The 21,929-nt window shown below is 38.0% G+C and overlaps 1 protein-coding gene across 5 annotated transcripts in view; it reads left to right on the top strand.

Moving 5' to 3' along the window:
- MINDY3 (MINDY lysine 48 deubiquitinase 3) overlaps positions 1-20,788 on the top strand; it is a 95,220-nt gene extending 74,432 nt beyond the window's left edge. For 2 of the 5 annotated variants that reach the window (XM_027121959.1, XM_027121956.1), the window contains exons 12-15: positions 10,821-10,893; positions 13,513-13,600; positions 16,209-16,280; positions 19,844-20,785. In XM_027121959.1, coding sequence (XP_026977760.1) covers positions 10,821-10,893; positions 13,513-13,600; positions 16,209-16,280; positions 19,844-19,993 — 383 coding nt within the window. In that variant the 3' untranslated portion in view covers positions 19,994-20,785. Of the gene's footprint in view, positions 1-10,820; positions 10,894-13,512; positions 13,601-16,208; positions 16,281-16,374; positions 16,480-18,159; positions 19,798-19,843 lie in introns of those variants that run through there. The other 3 variants (XM_027121957.1, XM_027121958.1, XM_027121960.1) reach the window with 3 other exon arrangements.
- The last annotated feature ends 1,141 nt before the right edge of the window (positions 20,789-21,929 follow it).

The following is a 21,929-nucleotide window of genomic DNA, read 5'->3' as shown; positions in this document are numbered from 1 at the left end:
AGAAGAAATGCATATTCTGCTGCTGGTATATGGAGTGTTCTGTATATGTCTGTTAGGTATATGCTGTCTAAAGTGTAATTCACATCCATTATTTCCTTACTGATTTTCTGTCTGCATGATCAAACTGTTGTTGAATGTGGGGTATTGAAGTCCCCTACTTTATTTCATTGCTCTCTGTTCTCCCTTCAGATTTGTTAATAATTATTTAGTACATTTAGGAGCTACAATATATGGTACATACATGTTTATAGTTGTTATAGCCTCCTGATATAGTCACCCCTTTATCATTACATAATGACCTTCTTTGTCTCTTGTTACAGTTTCTGATTAGAAGGTATTTCATCTGACATAAGGATGACTACCCCGGTTCTCTTTTGTTTTCCATTTGTATGCAATATCTTTTTCGTCTCATCACTTTCAGCCTATCCATGTCCTTGAAGCATAAGTGAGTCTTATAGACTCACATAGAGTTGGGTTTTGTTCTTTTATCCATTCAGCCACTCTGTGTCTTTTGATTGGAGAAATAAAACCATTTACATTTACAGTAAATGTTGATAGGTAAGGAATTACTATTGCCACTTTGTTAATTAATTGTTTTGTAGTTCTGTAGTTTCTTTCTTCTTCTGTTGGTTTCTTTGTGACTTGATTTTTTTTATAGTAGTATGCTTTGATTCTCTTCTTTATGGTTTGTCTATTGCTCTTTGGTTATCATGAGGCTTTTGTAACACATCTTAGTCTTATAACTGTTTTAAGCTAACAACAGCTTAACTTCAATTACATAAGAAAGTTCAATGCATTTACGTGACCTCCATAATTTATTTTGATGTCCCAGTATACACCTCTTTATATTGTGTATCCATTAACATAATATTGTAGATGTAGTTATTTTTAACCCTTGTCTCTTAGCCTGTATGATAGAGTTCAAAGTGATTTACACACCACCACCACAGGATTTTTATTTTTTAAGGTGTAACTGATGTTTAATATTATATTACTTTCATGTGCACAACATAATGATTTTATATTTTTATGTATTGCAAAATGATCACCTCAGTAGGCCTATTAACACTGATCACTATACATAATTACAAATTTTTTATGTGTGTGATGAGAACTTTTAAGATTTGTTCTTTTAGAGACTTTCAAATAAGCAGTACAGTATTATAAACTATAGTCACCATGCTGTACCTTACATCCCCATGACTCACTTATTTTATAACTGAAAGCTTGTACCTCTGAAACCTTTCACTCATTTCACCTACTCCCCCACTTTTGGTGTTAAATCCAAAAAATCATTGCCAAGAGTGATGTCATGGAGCTTACCACCTGTGTTTGCTACATAATAAGAATTTTAATGTTTCTGGTCTTACATTCAAGTCTTAACTCAAAATAGATCAAATTTTGTGTGTGGTGTAAGATAGTGGTCCAGTTTGCCCAGTACCACTTATCGAAGAGACTGGCCTTTCTCCATTGTATATCATGGCTCCTGTGTTGTAAATTAATTGACCATTTAAGTGTACGTTTATCTCTGGGCTCTCTGTTTTGTTCCTTTGATCTGTGTGACTGTTTTTAGGTCAATACCATACCGTTTTGATTACTATAGTTTGGTAATATAGTTTGAAATCAGGAGGTGTGCTACCTCCAGCTTTGTTCTTTTTTTCTCAAGATCATTTTGGCTATTCATTCGGGGTAACAGAGCCAGGGTCCTAGGATCCGGTGCGTACAGAACTACCACAGTAGTCCTGAGGTACAGGTGCACTTGCTGCAGGTATGGCACTGATGTCTGCGGTATACATACGTACAGCTCTTCCGTGGACCTGGGACCTGAGTTTCAGGGGCTCCTCACAGTGGCTTATGGGTGTGGGGGTGTGTGACAGTGGCACAGGCCCTGGGATGACAAGCTGTGGTGGCGGCTTGGGCCCAGGCTGCAGTAGCAGCATAGACTGGGGATGGTGGGTCGGAGTCTCACTTCTGGCCCCACGCGGCAGTCACAAGGCAGTAGCAGCAGCACAACTGCAGTGCTGATCTGTTAAAGCTGAGCTTCAGCAGCCGAGCTCAGGGCAGTGCTGCCCAGTCTCAGCACTGATGTGTCAGAGCCTCAACCTGGGGGCGGGGGGGGGGGGGCAGGGCTCAGTGATGGTAGCATCCTTGAGGATGATGGGTCAGAGCTATAACCTGGTATCCAGTAGGCGGGGCCCAGGGCAGCAGACACTGTGCTGGTAACTGTGGGACAAAGCCACTACCCTGAAACCAAGGCTGAGGCCCAGAGCTCATCCTGTACATGGTGAGGTGCTGAGGCGCGCCTCATTCCAGAGAGAGACTGGGGTCCCTGAGGGCAGGTCTCCTGAGCGACAGCTCTAGCCTCTGGGAGTAGCTGCAGGGGCTGGGAAGCACTGTGGTCAGCTCCGTCAGCTGGGAGCAATGTTGGTAGGAGACACTGCAGCAGAGGCTGCACACGTCTCCAGCGGAGAGGCCTGCAGGGTTCTCCTTTTCCCCGCGTGGTGAACTTCCTCTGAGGCCATCCCTCCTGGTGCCAGGCTGCTCTTGACAGGGTGATGGCTTGACTCGGGTAGTACACTTCCTGTACTGTCCTGTGCAGCTATCCTTGATTTATTTTGGAGCTCTGCAGGGCTTTTTGCTGCTTCCTTGTAGCCCAGTACTTTCCCTGGGGGGTTTTCTTCAGTTTGTGCTGTTTATTGTTTTTGTTGGCTTCTTGTGTGGGAGGCATGAGTTGGGGTCTCCTAGCCCTCCATCTTGCTGACGTCACTCCCCAGAATATTTCTGTGTAATTGATTGTGCCAGAAGAAAATACAGAAGAAGGATAAGAAAAATCATCTTTAGGATTCTCTTTTGAGCCTGAGCTTAGCTTCTCTACCACACTAACAAAGGTTGTCTTAAAAGTTCACATATATGTCACTGCAGTGTCAACTCTGTCATTGTTAGCTAGGTTATTTTAATCATCTTTGCATTTATGTACTTCGATAATGGTTATGACTAAAGTATGACAGCTGACTCACTGACTTTTCCAGTATAACTTGAAAACCGAGCCATGCCTTATGTTCCATTGTAAATTACCAGGAAGGAACCTACGTTGTTGGGTTAATCCTTATCAACTCCTGAATGGACTCAGTTATCTTTATAAATACACTTTCTTCTGTCTTGAAATTTTTAACTCTTGGAGATATACTCTTTCCATCTCTAAAAATTTCAGTCATAGAAATTCTAGGAATCTTAGTAACCATATAACTTTAGTTACTTTTCAGTCTATAAATCTGTTTTCTTATATATCAGATGATAATAACCACCTGTTTCTTGAGAATCCTTATGAAGATTAAATGAATAGCATTGTAGAAATCACCTGCCCAGTCCTTAACACATAGTAGGTACTTCATAAATGTGAGTTCCTCTCTCTCTACACCTCAAGTTAATTGGTGCTGGTATTGGTGAGTTGACCTTCAGTTAGCTTCTTCCACTATGCCTTTTCCCTAACTTAGAAAAATAAATGTTGCTTTCTTCTTGGAATTAATAATCTTTTAAACTTCCAATAACATTTCATTCCAATAACATTTCATTCTAAGTCTTTAGAAGTAAAAGTAATTTACTTCTTTATATCTTCCCACCACTGAATGAAATTCGTCTTATAGTAAGTTAACAACTTCAGCTGGAATCATTGAGATATGTAGCACATTGAACTGTGTCATGGAGGGTGACAAATACAGTCATTCTCTTACCAATATGAATCCTCTGATGGAAAAGATAGAAAATAAATCATTTCTATTCCTAAATGCTTTTAATATATTTTGAGTTAGGATCAAACTTAATCAAGTACAGTTTTTGGAAACTGTAGCAAGTTAAAATGAAAATAAGATTGATATAAATAATATAAGATTAAAAGAAATGTGATCAAAGTGAACTGAGATTAGCTAGAGAGCTATCATGGAGACCTGAGGAGGTACGATCACGTTGGCAAATGGAAGCACAAAGAAGAGAAAATGATACCTATGAACACGAGGTAGGAGGTAGAAATTTATATACCAGGAATAGCCAGCAGGTGTTTGACTTGAATGGAAAGACAGGACACAAGAAAAATAATTATGTAGCATGTACTAAAGAGAAGTGATGGTTATTGGAATAATCAAGGAAATTAACGGTCAAGGCTTGGATTTATATTTTAAAGAAATATATTTCAGAGAATGAGTCAAGCGATTTCCTGTGGCATACCCTCCTCTTAAGGATTTATTTAAAGTATTAGGTTTTTTTCCCCCTGCCTTCTCTCACCCCGCTTCTAGATGTTTGCCTTTTCTATACCTCACATCCCAGGGGAGAGTGGTCGTGAAGTGGTATACACATACATATGTAAATGCCTGCTCTGTTTCAAGATACGTTAGGTGACATGTTTCTACCCATATTGATAGTAATTACTGTATGAGAGGAGGATTCCTTCTAGAGTGGAATACATTATATAGGATGAAGTATGTAAGGTGGCATGGATAAACGGGGTGTCTTTCCGGAGTTTCCAGTCAGGTCTTTATAGGGCTGCTTAATTTTGACTTGAAATGATTGTCCAGATATCAAGCATACTCTTACCCCAGTGTAACCACTACAGACCCTTGTCAAATCAAACGTGTGGCTTTTCTGTAACCTGGCGTTTTGGATCCCTCTGCGTTAGTTCCTTTAGTGAGAATTTTAGAACTGAAATTGAAATTGGAAGTGAATGAGTTTCTTGAGAAAGGAAATGTACAAGGAGAGTATCAGAATGTCTTAGGAGATAATAACTGTGAAGGAACAAAGGCATAGAGAAACGCCTTCAGAGCAAGAAGGAGTGTTCACAGCCGTAGGAGACGTGGATTTGAAGAGCCTGATGTTATCTAGAAGGCCAGTTTGAAACAACTCTGTCAGGAATAAAGATACTAAAACTAAACTTTAGTGTCTTATAGTCACAAGTAGTAGATTTGTTTGCTTTTTGCAATTTCAGTTTTTTAAAATCATTAATGAGGTAGCAGGCTCCATTTTGTCTACTAAATTACAAAGAAAATTATCTTATTGGCAATATTAAAACAATTTATGATCAGTGGCAGTTTTTCAGAATTGAGTCCTGAGAAATACATATGAAAATAAATTTGCTGTGTTTTTACTAGAGAGAGAAAATTATTGATTAAATAAATTAGTTTTCATCTATATAGTTTTATGTGTGACAACTTAGCAGGACTATAATCTGAATTGTTAAGAAGCAAACAAAACTTGTTCGGTCATCTTAGAAAAGCTATCTCTTTCTGTCTATGACTTACATAGAAAATAAACTCCACTTTCTCATTTGAATATCCCTGTTTATGGTTTAGCTATTGACAGTCCACTCTAGGAAGCTGAAAGATTAAAAATAGAAAATTCTTCATTTTTAGTCACAAACTAATCAGCTAATTTACTGATTTGATCCCCCCTTCCCCCAACATAGCACAGTTATATTTCAGGATCTGAACAGATCTGGCTTTCTCAGAACACTTACTATATTAACAGTACTGACAAGTTTCTGGGTAGTTCCAGTTTCCGTTTAGCAGAGGCTGGTGTGGTGACAGTTGCCGTTTGTCACCCTCTTTAGAATATTTGTAGAAAAACTGACCTAGAAGGAAGCTAAAGAGAAGAGAATCCAAGTTCTGGTACCCGTGAGTACTCTGGTGTCTGTCTCACCCTCCCCACCTCAGCCTCGCTCCTACCCCGGGTGTCTGCACGTGCCTGTCAGGTAGGTAGACCTGTAATCAGCACTGTTAGCTCCTGCTTTAGGCATCTTATGAATTAAATGCAGTTGCAGGCTAATCACCATTTACAGCATTGCCTCCGTGAGACTGTATGTTCAGTGTTCTAAACAGGTGACTTATAAATCAGGTTTAGGTTTCAAAAGACCATCAGTAACTGAGGACCTGTCTAAAAATAGTAATAATCATGATGGCTGGCCTTTGCATGAAACATCACAGCTTATAAAGCAGTTTACCTGCGTGGTCTCATTAAAACCTTACCATAAATCTAGGAGATAAGCAGGGATGACCAGTACCATTTTGTTCTTAAGAAAAACCAACCTTGTGAGGAGGGTTTAGTTCACTTCTTCAGAGCTGCATGCCTAGTTGTGAGAACTGAGACCAGATTCGAGGTGTTCTTCCAGAAGGTCAAGCAATCTTTCCCCCTCTCTCCACTACCAGTACCTTTTTAAAAGGCTGAGGTCATAAAGAGCTGTGTTTTAACCTCTTTGTCTACTTTTAACTATTTTTAATTTATTGGAATAAGGATATGATATTGACTGTCATTCCCACTGAGCAGTTAGTCTCTACTTCAGAGTCTTTAGGATCTAAGGAGCTCAATCATTATTTTGACGCCAAGCGTACATATAAAATAAGTTCAAAAATGTATTTTTAGCTGTTAGTTTCTCCTTTGTAATACTTCCAGAATTTTAATTTCAAGCAGGACCTTGACATACCATCTCTAATTACATGGTCCCTTTAATGAAGAATCCCAAATTCAGAAATGGAAATGAACACTAGTGTGTGTGCTCAGATCCTAAAGAGAATCAGGTACTGGTCCTATATAAAGTGTTACATATGGGCTTTAGAGAAAGTCCATAGTTTTGTTTCCTGGGGATTTGGGGTGGGGGGTGGCGTTTTTACGTTTTGTTTCGTTTCATTTTGGTTTTTACACCTCTTTTGTGGGGGAAAGTTTGGATATTTGGTTTGTATTCAGATACACATTTTATAGTAATTTTTAAAAACAAAAGAGTAGGGACAGAGGTAAATTGATCAATGTGATCAAAGATACTGGACAAGAGAGGAATTTTGGAATGCCTCCAGGTATCAGAAAATGGCTTTCTAAAATGCTAAAAGCATTCCAGTGGGTATCAGACAACCTGGATTTAAATCCCACCTCTGTAAACTCGGCTGTGTGGTGTTGGGCAAGTTCCTTAACCTCAGTTTCCTCAGCTGTAAGATGGCCTTTGTATCTACTTTACATCATTATTCAGGTACTCAATAAGTTGACCATACTGTTGTTTAAAAAAGAAAAAAAATCCAAAACTGTGTAGCATAGAGCTTATTCAGTAATCTCCAAAGAACTGAATTCTACGCAGATGGTATTTGAAATTTTTAGCATCACCCGTAATGGGGTTTGTTTTGTTTTCTTCTCTCTCTCTCCCTCTTATTCTTTCTTCACCCCGCCCCGTTGTAGACTTCATCAACCCTGTTTGGACAAGGGATATATATGTTAATTTTAAAGAGCCCTTGTATTCTTTGTAGGTTGCTAAAATATATTGATAGCATCTTTTGTCTGAATGATTTCAGTGTGGTACATTTTTTTCATCTTTAAGAATAATTTTACTTGTTGTAGATAGTTTAGTATTCACCCATCCTTAGACATTATCTAGAAGTTGCCTTTTGTTTAATTCTGTCTTTTCTCTTCCTTTTAAATCACGTTGTCTTCTCTCTACCTTTGCATCCCTTCCGTCACTTCCATTCACCTTGCTGTACCATTCTCATCACTGTTTCCTGCTGCCCCAGCCATAGTTTTTTCTTTATCCTGTGCACCTTGTTTAGTTTGGTTTGCAACTTTCCCATCACATAATTGAAGTGGTTCTGCAGGACAGGCCGTAAAGCAGCTACTCATTTCTTGGTAAACTTCCTAGGTACAATTCACAGAGCTGTTTTTGGTTGAACCATGGTGCCTGAACAGAGCAGTTTGTTTAAATCTGAAGTTAGGATTAGCTTGAATAATTGAATGTAACAAATGTTATTGAGCAGCTACTTGTGTTAAGCACCGCGCTCGGCCCCCTGGTCATGGCATCCCTGCTGTCCATGGCCTCTGTTTACAGGGCCAGAGGCGCGAAGCAGCAGGGAGACACAAGCCAGGAGACCAGGGCTAGCGCGACTACGAAAATGCCCTAACCTTGCCTCTGGGCAAAAGCCACATACTTTTTTTCACTAAGAGTTCTATTAAATTGTAGGGATATGTTATTAAAGCGTCAATAATAATAGCTAGGTAAAGTATGATACAACATTGAGTAAAAATAAAATAATTTGTTAATTTTTTACTAAAAACAACAGCACTTAAATTCTCAACTTGATCTTGATTGTCTCCTCTGTTCCTAAGAAACTGTACTCTTTCTCACCTACAGGGGTTTGAAAACATTAACGGTCCCCAGTGCTGGGTCCCCATCTCCTCTCACGCTGTTTCTCGTCCCGCTGTGGCTTCCTGACACCTGCTCTCTCCTGCAGCTCTCCCTTCAGCTGGTGCCTCTGCTAGGAGGCCTGCCAAGCTCCCCACCGTCTTTCCAAATGGGAATCAGGATGGGTCCTTCCTTCTCCTTCGAGGCCAGCTCGACTTCTTCACCATTCTGAACTGGTCCTCCTACCCAGCAAATTGCTAACTCACTTCACTGTTGTGCCCCTACCCAGCGCTGCTCTGCGCAGAGTTCCTCTTCCCGAGCTCTAGGAGCTGGGCGCTTCTTGCCGTCTGTTTACTGGGTTTTAAAGAAACAAAAAAACCCCTCTTTTTTAAATTTATAAACGAACAGCTTTTTTCCTCCTTTTCAAATGTCTTAAACACAATTTAACTGTATGTGAATGTTGGCACTGTAGCTGCGTACCGTCACAACCGCGGGCACTGCCCCCTTGCCCTCCCCGCCCATCCTCCCCGTTCTTCTGAGCTTGAAAGCCTGTACAAGGCCATTTTATATTCATGTGGTTAAATTACCGATGCATTTAAGTTCTGCTTTTTCCTTTGGTGCTTCTTAGGTCGGCTTGAGCAATCAACCAATTGTACGCTCAGATTTCCTCTGCTGTTGGTATTGAGGGCTTATCATTGTGTCTCTGTTTCCATATTCTCTGAGGAACCAGCTGACTAAATACTAGATGGAGTGAGTTTCGATCTGCTTAGACTTAAGGCTGCTTTTTCTAAAGAATTTGTCTTGACAGGTATGATTATTAAAGTAATTTCAAAATTAGTGTTTTAAAAAGTAATTCCAAATCTCCTCTTCTAATCTTGGGTGTATTAAACGTCTTTGAGGTATTGAAAAAAATGGTTCTGCAGTCTCCAGTTATAAAATACTGTATGTACAAAAACTAGCGTCACTGGCTTGGTGTAGTCACTGCTGTACTCCAGAATGGCCGAGTTTACACGTTGTAAATCTCTTAGGCCCCTTAAAAATGTGTTGGAATGTTTAAGCTTGAGGTTAATCACGTTTGAGTTAAGGAGGTCATTGTGTTGTTTTCCTAGTTGTTTGTGTCCGTATACAGCCCATTAGCCCTTTCTGGGGATGGGAGCTGAGTCTCGGGTTACAGTAAGAAGAGATAAGGCTGCCTGCCATTCAATGCTTCAGAAGAATATTGTAATACACACTGCTTCTGTCAAGTGGATATACATGACAGCCCATAAACATGGAAACCTATCCGGATAACTGTTGCTGGCCGCCAGTAGCCACATAAAGCCTGTTTTACATTCGGAAATGCTAAGCTTTTAGCTGTGACCTAACTAAGCAAAAGGAGTAATTTTCTGCCTTTCAGACTCATCAGCTGAGGCTTAAAAGCTTGAATGCTTTTCACAGGTGCCTTCAAACAAGTTTTTTATTCTCTATACCTTCAGTTATTGGTAACCTGACAAACTGGAATTATTCTAAATGTTCACTTTCTAAAATTATATTTAGGATAATTTTTAATTATCCTAAATGATTCTTAGCCTTTTAGTCAAAGCCAATCTGTCTTCACATGGGCAAGCATGTGCTTATGAGGTTTAAGAAAAGACTTAAAAAAATCTTAACTTCTTTATTTCCTTGCTGATAGAGTACCACTATGTGCAGAAAGAGTAACTCCACTGTATTCTATAGTTTAATTATAGAAGCAGGGCTTTTGGGCATCTTGTCCTCCAGGACAAGGTTGTTTTTGTTTTTTTTCCTTAATTATCCTAATCCCTGAAAAGGTTATTGTGTTGGAAGCTGATTTAAAGCTGAGACAGTCTTCAGGAAAGAATAAATGGGTAGGGGAATTGTACATTTAAGGGAATTGTACATTTAAGGGAATCAAGTTGCTTGTTTATAAGTACTGTGGTTTCAAACTGCCCTACAAGCTTTTTGTGTGTATCACGTCCTATTGCATCATCTGAGTTTGGGCCATTTACCAATGCTATTTCCTCATCGAGCCCAAGAAAAGGAACATTTTCCATAAACTACTCTGCATCAACATTTGATTCTACTCTGCGTTCCAACTTTGAATTTTTTTCGCTATTAAATCTATGGCTTTTATTTAAATCAGGTCTGTTGATTTAAGTCAAGAGATATCTTTTCTTGATCGTATATTGTCAGAGATCTTTGATTTAAGTCAAGAGATATCTTTTCTTGATCGTATATTGTCAGAGATCTAAATAACAGTGGTTCATGAGCATTCTTGCAAGAAGCTAAAATAACATGGCGACAAAAAGAATTTACTGGTAAAGATTTATTTTAATTGGATAACTGCTAAAAACTTAAGTAGGAAAAAACTTGTCTCATTTAACTTTGTAAGCCTGTTTAAGAAGTAATTTGGCTTTCAGGTTTCCTTGGAGTTCTCAGGGAGAAGTCATGTGGTTCATTTTTGTATTAGAAAACTAACCTTGAAAATAAATCTTTACCTATGTGCCCAAGAAAACTAAGAGAGTACCTAATAATAATATTGTGCCCCAAATAAACTTAATATGCTGTTTCTTGATTCTTTGTATCCCTCTTATGTGATTCTTCACTGGCATCTGGCTGAGCAGCAATAATAGCATTTCTTGAAGTAAACTTGATCCAAATTGCTTCTGTAATTCTTTTCCAGATAATGGATTCATACCTGATTCACTCCTAGAAGATGTGATGAAAGCATTGGACCTTGTTTCAGATCCTGAATAGTAAGCTACATACGAAGTATTACTTAACCAACTCTTGGTTCTGTTAAATGTAAAACATTATACACACATTATTGCCTTTTTTAAAAAAATCTAAGCGTTTATGCATATATGAAGCATAGCACTTGATATTAAGCAACGATTTAGGAAGCAGTCAGACCAATCAGTATTATAGCAGAGACTTGACTTACTTAAAGTGAGCTTCCTTTTCCACTCTGCACTTATGGTCTAGTTTTTTCAAAAGGGTCCTAAAAATGTAAATGCCTTTTTCCTTATTTTTCTCACTGTGAAACTTCTTCCATATTTTGAAATTTTGTGCATGTCTTTAGCACCTTCAGCAAAAGTAGTGACAGGTATGTAGAATGTCTGTATTGCTAGTCGTCCCGCTTAAATAACCAGCAGGCCTTTGACATTCAGTCTTAAAGACCCTGAACATTCTAAATGATCTGAAACCTTTGCAAGTGGCCCCAGTATGTTACAGAATATAATTTTCAGTATTGCCTAACATTAATATCAGTCGTTGTCTTCGTTAATAATGTACATTATTACATCTATAACTTCTTCCATAAATTTGGGATCTTTATTATCCATGGGAAAAGCTCTCTCTGGTAAAGTGGATAGATCTTTTGATCAAATATGGTAATCAAATATATATTAATCAAATATAGGTGATTTAAAAATCACATTTGATCTACACTATGTTTTCCTTTTTCTGCACAGTTGTCTTTTGTTTTTTCCCCCTTCTGAAAATGTATCTGACAGTGAACAAACTTTAGCTTACAAACATTTAAGGAAAGGATTCAGCAAAAGCAGCATAAAACATATTGGTACACAGTTTTTAGAACTTGATCCTGTTCTGTTTTTAAATAGTTAGGGTGTATTTTCTTCAAAAGTATGAAATACATATAAACATTTGCAGACTAATCACATCTGAATTAATATGTCTCAATGTCAGTACCTAGCGCTGTGATGTTACCCTTACTTAGTAAGGGTAACTTAGACATAATTGTTGATTCCAACTTAAAGAGGAGAAATTCAGAGACAGTTGAACTAGTCCAATAAATGAGATAATAGTAACTACCGTACTTCTTAACTGATTTCCAAGTGGAAACCTTGTTTACATTGCTCTAATATGCAAAAGGGAATTGAACGGAGGTAATTTTGGTTACTAACAATTCTTAAGATGGGAAGGAGGAAAAAGGCAAAATTGGTTTTTTGTTTCAGATTCTTACGTAGATGCCTATACGTCAGCTACTTAATTTTCCTTGTTTCATCAGAATACATAACATACCCTGAATTTTAAAGTTAGCACAGTAGAGTCAAATTGTTTTTCTAGAAGTAGCTGAAAGATTGCACTGAGTTATTTATTCGGTCCTTTGGTCTAGTCACGTTTATAATATGTGATGGCCCATTAACAGGGCCTTATTATCAAGGACTAGTAAATTATATTAAATATAATATGACCTTGCCTTTCTCTGTTTCATGTCATAACCTCCTGGCATTACTCAGACCCATTAAAGTGTCATATCCTTTGCATGTTGTACAGTTGACCCTTGAACAACACAGGGGTTAGGGGCACTGACCCCCGCACAGATGAAAATCCGTGTGTAACTTTTGACTCCCCCAAAACTTAACTACTAATAGCCTACTGTTAACTGGAAACCTTACCAGTAACATAAACAGTCTATTAACACATATTTTGTATGTTATATATATTATATTACTGTATTCTTAAAGTAAGCTAAAGAAAAGAAAATGTTACTAGGAAAATCATAAGGAAGAGAATTTATTTATGGTACATGTATGTATTTATTGAAAAACAAATCCACATATACGTGGACCTGTGCAGTTTAAACCCATGTTATTCAAGGGTCAACTGTATAATAAGTTGTATTTAACCTGACATTTATAGTTTGAAAGATAACATGGAGAATGAAAATTTTCTGCAAAGACCATTTTCATTTTTAAAACTCTCTTCAAACTGCAGTCCACTTTGCTCCGCCTTCTTTCTAGTCACACATAATACCTGTCAGCAGCCTCGGCTACACCTGATCGTTACACCTATACTTCAGCTCTTTGAGAATTATCTTACCTTTTTTAACCTTCAGTTTACACTGTAAGAATTTTAAGCCTCCACCTCATTTGGTTCTTGAAAGTAAGCTTTTTCAGAGATGTTTCTGTTTATCTGATGTACCACTGCTTTTGATGCTGTTTCTTTTTCTCTTTGGGCTTAAAAAGAAAAAAAAGTTTATTTTAAGTTAAATGCCTCTTTTGATAGTTAAATTCAGGCATAGCCATGAAGCAAAGAGACTGTGCCTCTGGGAGGTTAAAAGCCTGTTTTCACAAGCCTGGGTTTTTAAGTTACTTTACCTAATAAGGAACAATATTCCAAAGTCATCATCATAATTTAAATTCTAAATAGTAACAGATTACTCTGGTTTAAAAATAACCAAGTTTTGGCAAATTAGATGTCATCCTGTGTATTTGTCATTAAGGGTTTAAAAAGAACAGCTGTCAGGATTTTTGGCAGTCAGATGTGTTATAGTAATTTAATCATGGAAGAAGAAAAATAAGCTTTTTTCCCATTGGTATCCACTGTTTTTCTTTTTTCTCTCCCCATAGTATAAATCTCATGAAGAATAAATTAGATCCAGAAGGATTAGGAATCATATTATTGGGTCCATTTCTTCAAGAATTTTTTCCTGATCAGGTAACATAGCTGAAGAAATATATTTATTGTTTTGTTCTGTTGGGAGGATCATATTATGATTGTTTCAGCATTTTTTTCTACTAGTTAAAAATGTTCTCACATGCAGATATTAGACTAATAAAGCACTATTATCATGTAAATACTTTCCCAACAGAGAGGTTAGACGAGTTGTGTGTTCCAATACAGCAACACAAAACTTTGGGGGACAGGGTTGGTGGAAGAGAGTATATACACCAATATAGACACATTGATATTGTTTTTCTAAAGGAAGATTCAAATTCAGAAGTTTGTGGAGTAAAAAGAGAAAGATTCTCTTAACCCACTCCCACCCCTGTTTTCCTTCTCTCGGGTGACTGTTGTTAATTGATTGGTATGTATCTTTTTAGAACTTTCTAAATACTAGCAAAGAAGGTAAAGGAGCCTGCATGTAGTGCGAACTGCTACCAGTGCTCTAAGTTCGAGGAGAATTTTAGTTGAGTAAAAGGAAAGCCTTTTACTGGAGTGGAGCTGTGCTGCTTCACGCTGGGACATGCCTTCCCCTGGCTGTGAAGGAGCTGAGTTAGAAGGATCTATCTATACCCGTCTCAGTATGCTCAGGTTATGTCTGTGTCATTGGCTAATTCTACAGCCTACACCTGGCTTGTCTTCCTATCTGAGTGCAGGGTTTTACCACCCACCCAAATTATTTAGCCAGGTGTATTGTGATCATTTCATCAGATACCAGCATGGTTTACGGGAAGACTAGCAGGCGCAGCTACCATTTATTGAGCATGTACTATGCACCCAGGCACCGTGTGCCCTACAAATTAGGTATTATTTTCCCCCCCATTTTTGTCAATGAGGAAACAGAGGATTAGAGAACTTAAGAAAATGGTTTAACGTCATACTGCTAGCATGAGGCCAATTCAGGATCCAGTGTAGGTTATCCAGGCAAAGAGCCAAAGTACTTTAACCACTGTTTTACACTACCTTTCGTTGCTATTTATTTTATATCAGTTGTTAGTTACTAGAACTGGAGATATGTAAATTGTATTCAATTGTAGTAAAATATTTATTTTGTAGGTTAAAGTATATTAACTAACTCTGAAAATCAACAGCCAAATTATCTAAGCAACTAACTGCACTGACTCATGTATACAATTAAGATGATTGAATAAATTCTAGAGTTTTCTGTTTTGTAAAGCATTTGAAGGGGATACAAAAAATTATGAGAGCTTAGATTTTAGACATGAAAAGTTGAAAACAGTTAAAAATGTAAACAGTCTTTCAAAATAACAGCTGAAGAGATAATGCAAAGTAGTATATGATTCATAAATTGAGACGATTGTTAGAAAGATCCCAAAGTAATAGGGAACCCAAATAGTGTATTCAAGGCAAACTTTACAAAGTAAGATTTGAACCAGATCTTGAAAAATGAGAAAAGACTTGCAAAGAGCCAACAACCAAAGGTCTCTTCATGGGAAGATGAAGAATATGCTTGTCTCAAACAGAATTCAGGAAGGTGAGTGGTTGGAGATAAGACTGGAAGGGTCGGTTAGGTCCTGTAGTTTAGGCTTCTTGGTTGCAAATCCCAGCCTGAACTGCCTGACGTGGGCCAGAAAGATAGGAATTGGGAGGAGTAGCTCAGAGCAACGGGAGGACAGAGGAAGCAGCGCCTGGAAGGTGGTGCCGGGAGCCTCTGGGGCTGGAAGGAGTCTCATCCCCACCTCATCCCTCCTCGTTGGAAAGGAGCTCCTTCTCTTGCTTCCAACTGGAAAAAATTCCAAGGAGGGACACTGGACCAACTTTTGTCACAATCAGATATGACCAGGAAGATCCTTAAGGGGCATGGGCACGGGGCACTCAGCCGTAGGCACTAAAGGGAATCACTGGGAGTCAGGCACCTGCAGGGGCCCGACCGTTAACGGCCTTCAAGGCTACGTTTAGGGAGGTGAACTTGAGCTTTAGCGAACTGAGAACCAAAGAACAGTGGGAATGACATGATCACTTTCTCTGGAAGTTAGTATAATGATTTATTCAGTTTCCTTTCTCTATTGAATGTTGTTTAAATCTCTCAGCACTATGTTTCCTTTTCACAGTTAAGGTTCACAATATTCAGAAGATATCTGTGGGGATGGAAACCCCCAATTTGGTACTATGGACCGAATTGGAAGTATTGGTGCATATGTTTGGAATCTGAGCGAAAGTGGTATCACTGCCTTTCTGTATTTATTGAGAGGAACAAATTATAAGCAGAAAAAAAGCAGAGATACATTTTAGGAAATTTTTTTGCATTTTAAAACTGTGTCCTTTTTTAAAAAAAATTACAGTACCACAAAAAAAAAAAAAAAAATTACAGTAATACATGCATTTATTTAAAAATATAAACTGTAGAAGAGCTTATAATAAAAATCAGCACTCCCCCAATTTCCAGTCTCTTCCCCAGAAGCAAATTTCAGCGTTTAGATTTTATGGTAGTTAACTGCATAAGTCTAAGTGTCTTGCTTTGTCAGATGATTCCATAATCAAAGGATGTGGAATTAAGAAACTTCCATTTTAATTTCAATTGCTAATTAGAAATTGCCTGATATAGAGATTTAAAGTTTTAATTGTTCTTTGTTTATAACAGGGTTCCAGTGGTCCAGAGTCTTTTACTGTCTACCACTACAATGGACTGAAGCAATCAAATTACAATGAAAAGGTAAGATAACTCACGTTGTAATTTGTCTTCACCTGGCTTGATAAAATATAGGCGTATATAACAGTGTTTGATTCCCATAAACTTGCCACCTCAGGAAGGAGATTATTCTAGGAGTCTCTTCACTATCAGAGCATATTTTAGACCTGGACTCAGTGAGATCTTCATTGGAATGTTGGAGCAGTAGTGTCACTGGGACAAGGTAACTCCATCTACATACGTGTTGTTACCCCTGGGTGTTGTAGATATTTTACTAAATCAAGTTTAGTGTGCTGAAAGTTACTGATCTGTTTAAATGGAGAAGGAAGGGGTGAGAGTGAGATTTTTGATTTCGAAAAATATTTTAAAGGATTTCAATTAACATCCATAACACCTAGCATTTATTGAGCATTTACCTGGAATTGGCTTAAGCACTTCGTTTTATCTGAAGTTTAACACCATCCCATGAAGTAAGTATTGCCTGTATATCCCCCTTTTACAGTGGAGGAAACTGCCGCATGGGAGAGGTAAGCAGCTTGCCGCCGTCAGGCAGCCGGGAAACGGCGGAGCTGCGACGGGAGCCGAGGGCGTCCCCCTTAGAGCCCGCGGCTCACCCGCTGTGCTTTGCTCCACGGGCAAAGGCACATCAGTGCTTCACGTCCAGATATACGCACCGGCTTTAAATCAAAACTTTGGTCTCGCCCATTCACCCTCTTTGATTAATGAGCTTTGCCTACACCTAAGATGTAGCTCCTATGTTTGCATTTATGCCAGTAACGGTCACAGTAGCTATAGCTAATATTAGAAGGTGTAAAGCCTAACGTGCCTTTTTTGTGTGTGTGTGGGAATACAGAAGTTATTCCTTTATTTTACTATAACTTTTAAATCTCAGAAAGCAGAAACCAAACCAAAAAACCAAGTATTTATACAAATAAAATAATAAACTATAAAACTGTACTAAGGGAGTAAAGGAAGACTTGAACAAATGATGACAGAAAGGGTGATAATTGAGCACGCTGTGTTTCAGAGAGCAGGGCGATTCCCGGCAGCGTCAACAGACTCACCCCTCACAGTGGGGAGCTCCCACTGGCTTTTGAGTTGGAAGGTGCCATAGAGACAGTTGGTGCTGAACCGCTGTTTACTGCCCTCATGAATGCCCTCACGAATGGCCTCCGGTGTCTTGAAATACTGTGGCAGGGGGTGTCTTCTTCCAGTGCCAGCAACTGGCCCCATTGTCCTGAAGCAAGTGGTTCCGTTTTTAATACCTTAAACGATTACCCTCTGTACTAGAGTATAGTTGCTCTACAATGGTGTGTCAGTTTCTGCTGTATAACAAAGTGATCAGCTATACACATACACATACATATATCCCCATATCTCCTCCCTCTTGTGTCTCCCTCCCACCCTCGCTATCCCACCCCTCTAGGTGGTCACAAAGCACCGAGCTGATCTCCCTGTGCGGCTGCTTCCCACTAGCTATTTTACATTTGGTGGCTAACATGCCTTTTTAATTTGAAATACGCATGCTGGTTTCAGATGTATCTAAATGAGGATGGCTAGAGAAAATAGATCATAATGTATATTAGATGCATAATTTCAGTTAGAGCAAATCTAAACCTGTGACTAAAATTTATTTTCATAACAATATAAATTAGAACTTTTATTACATTAGGTTTGAAGATCTTTTTCATAGTAAAATGATTTACTGATATCTATAGAAAAATATAAATTGTCAGTAAGCCAACGTGTATGCTCTGTTCTAATACGTGTGAATGAGTGCTTCCTCTAGAGTTTGAAGTTTTATGTAGCCTTGTCATAGAAGGTACTTTACAGTCACTACTTAGTTCCTTGCCTATACAATCCCTGCAAGGTAGGTCAGTCACATATTATCCATATTTTACAGATGAGGCCTCTGAGACAGGGAGATTAAGTGACTCAGCCAGGGTCACACAGCAAGTCATTGGCAGAGCAGGGATTGGAACTGAGTTCCTGATTCCCAATCGTGTCCTTGGTCTGCTTGACCACGCTACCTGTATATAGTAAGTTTTCAAGTTGTGCTCATGACAAGCGTCTGACATACTAACAAAGAGGTCAGAAATCAAAGATGAACTATTAACATGACAGTAGTATGTAAGCACTCTTAACGCAAAGCATGTATGCCATTAAGTTGCAGAGGTATACCATAAAGTTACTCAGGAGCTAGAAATCTGGTAGACCTCAGAGTAAGGTACTACTAAAAATAGCTGAGGAAACAGACAACAGAAGGCTGGCCAAGCAGAAGGGAATGTGGCCCACCAGGGGGCACAGGCCAGGGAGGCCACACAGGTAGGTCGGGGTACTCCACCCAAGCAGGTCTGCTCTAACACCATGAGCAAGGGATTTTCAGAGAAAAGTTTTGCTTTGGAGAGCTGAAAAGCATGACTTCACAGTTCTAATAGTAAATTTATTCCATCAAAACTAGAAAGTACTACAGCAACCAAAGTACAGATGCAAAAAAGTAAAAGTATTTGTTTCACATTAAAGTATGTCTTTAGAGCCTCCTAAAAAGAGATTTATGAAACCAAATTATCTGGCCTAGTAATAGAAAATATTCCCATATTTAATGTATTTTAAGGAGACTCCAACTTAAGGCTAATCAGGTTGTTGTTTCTCTTGGCTCCTTGGTCAAATAGTTTATAGCTTTTATCTTGGAAGAACGTAATTACAATCATGTGTATCAGCCACTGAGTGTAAAAATCATTACACATACTTTGGAAGAGGGTAGTCGTCTGTATCTGTTCCTTTTAAATTATGCAGTTAGAATTTCTCTTGGTACAAAGCGAAATTCATGACTGAATGCTTTAATGTATACGGTGGGCGCTTAAAATGAGGTAGGGCTTTAGCTAGTATGTTACTTCACAAATGACTTCTAAAAGTTGTTTAAAGAAATCAGAATTAAACTTTTCTGGTATCTATCCACCTGCCAGTGTATCTTTTTAATAGTCATTGCCATTACATATAGAGATTTTTGTTTCTGACCTGACGTCCTTTAATTTTTTTTCTCCATGATTTTTCATGCAGAACAAAGTATATTCATGAATAGTATTTCAGAAGTATTTAGTACAATAATAGAAAATTTCATTGACAAACATCCAGTTTGCTTGCAGCTCTGGAAATTCAACATTTAGATTGACAGAAGAAAATAAGTCCTTCTCAGAATATATAGCTGAGTGCCTCCATATTAAAGCAATAGGAACTAAGTAAATGTTATATAAAGAAAATCTATTACTGGAAGCATGATTTTTCTTTTATCAGAAATAGTATGTTCTTGGGATTTGCATACACTTCTTATAAATCATGATCTTACAATCTAAATTCAGCTAGTAGTTAAAATTGTTTCACCATCTCATTTCCAGATTTATTTTCACATTAATCAGGAAGCAGATATTCTAGCTTATAATTTCTATCAGAATAAAACTAGATATAAAGTTCCATATGAAACAGTACACAGTGCCCTGTTTGCCAGCCTATGAAAAGCTCTGGATCCCTCACAAGACTTCGCTAAGGATATTGATTGATTGACCTTGTGGCTTTATTTTGTTCAACAGGTAATGTATGTGGAAGGAACCGCAGTTGTTATGGGTTTTGAAGATCCCATGCTACAGACAGATGACACTCCTATTAAACGCTGTCTCCAAACCAAATGGCCATACATTGAATTACTCTGGACCACAGATCGGTCTCCTTCACTAAACTGATTTGCCGAAGTATTTATAAGGAAGATTGTAATAGCAGATGTTGAAAGAGGGATGAAAGACTGGCGATTGGCTCAATTAAGCTATACACTGGTATCATTGATTAACTGTAAATAACAATTGAAAACACATTTTCAGTGTTTAAGATATGTTTAAATTATTTGTTTTAAAGCTTTAAGTTAAAGGTCACCCTGTTTAAACTCTTTATGTGACATTTACTAGCAAAGCTAAGCTGTAATCAGAGTTTGTCACTGTTGCAGCCAGGTAACATTTATCAAGCCTCATAGTATAACATTTTTATATTGAGCATCAAAGGTACTATTTATAAACTTCTACTTTGGGGTTTTATTTCATTCAGGCACAGTTTATTGTTTAAATGATTCTGGCATGCAATATATCAGCCTCCACACTGAAATGCAAAAGAGTTTATCTTTGTTATTTTCTAAAATCTGGTTTCCATTAGAAACATTGATTGATAAATAACAAATTGTCAACCTGGACCTTTGACAATTGGCTTAGCTCTGGCATGTTTATAAAAAGTAGAAGCTATAAGGGAACATTACCATTTATTCACAGACATATAGAGGAAAGAGAATCTGATAGTCTTAAGACTGTCAGCTTTCACTGTATTGCCAAATACACTTCTCCAAATTTGTCCTAACAGCCCCATAAGCCAGCTTTCTTGTATATTTTAAATGTGATAAATGCATGAGAACATCTGTTATTACATTAGTATATTGCATTATTTATTATGATCCTAGTGGATGGCCTAAATAAACACTTTTTTTTCTTCAACTATATCCTTGATTTTTCACATTCATGGCTCAAAATAAATACTTTTAAATGATTCTGCCCAGTAACCCTGAGAGCACAGCATAGAACAGACACCTGCCGGATGCACACGACCCCTCGACAGGGACACCAAACCTTATGCTTACCTAGGACTTCTGTAACTCAGAGGACAAAGTTGCAGAAGCCCCATCCTGTTCACTGAGAGAGATTTACTCTATGTTGACAGGTTTGTTGCCCAGCAATTTGAGATGTGAATAGCCAGAAAATACTTTCTTTCCTTCACTTGAGAAGCCAACAAGATATCCTCTTAGGAATTTTAGAACTGAACTTTTACCTTCAACGGTATAGTTGAATATGTATTTCCTCTCTAAGTCTCTTGGGGGTTTTATTTATATTTTTATAGACATTAACAATTACAATGATTAGATTTTAGCATAGGAAAAAAGTAGCACAAAATTTTATATATAACAACTTTTGGTAGCACTGTGTTCAGGAGTGTGATACTAGCTACTACAGTTACAGCTGTAAAGTGTATTTTTGGTACATCTTGCCTATTACCAAATGGCTGTAAAACACATTATACTAGAATTAGTCTCTAACTCTGGTCCTAAATTCCATAAGGATTATGAAAAAGCATAGATTCTTCTCAAACATTGAGCCTACAGTGTAGTCATTTCTCCTTACAGTTGCTTCATAACAAACCATCCCAGAATTCCACAACATAATCATTTTACAAAGCCTGTGGCTCAGGAGTTTGAACAGAATACAGTGGGCATGGCTTATCTGCCTCTCAATCTGGAGGCCCAGCTGGGAAACTGTAGGTTTCTTAACTCATATGACTGGCATGACTGGGACCTTAGCTTGATCTGACTGACAGCTGTCAAACACGACATCAAACAAACTGCAGATACATTTTCTTTTCACGTCCAAGTGGGACACTTACCAAAACAGACTATATGCTGGACCATAAAACAAACTTAGAAAATCCCCAAAAGTCTGGAAGTTAAGCAGCACACTTCTGAATAACCCAAGGGTCAAAGTGGAATTGCACTGGGAATTAGAACATATTTTTTACTGAATGATAATGAAAATAGTACATAGTAAAAATTGTGGAATGTAAATAAAGCAGTGCTTAGAGGGAAATGTA

The sequence above is a fragment of the Aethalodelphis obliquidens genome, unplaced genomic scaffold (assembly GCF_003676395.1).
Source record: "Aethalodelphis obliquidens isolate GAN/ISIS:26980383/991018 unplaced genomic scaffold, ASM367639v1 scaffold23, whole genome shotgun sequence".
NCBI classification, from domain to species: domain Eukaryota; kingdom Metazoa; phylum Chordata; class Mammalia; order Artiodactyla; family Delphinidae; genus Aethalodelphis; species Aethalodelphis obliquidens.
The sequence above is the reverse complement of the archived record's forward strand: the minus strand, read 5'-3'. Positions and strand labels throughout refer to the sequence as shown.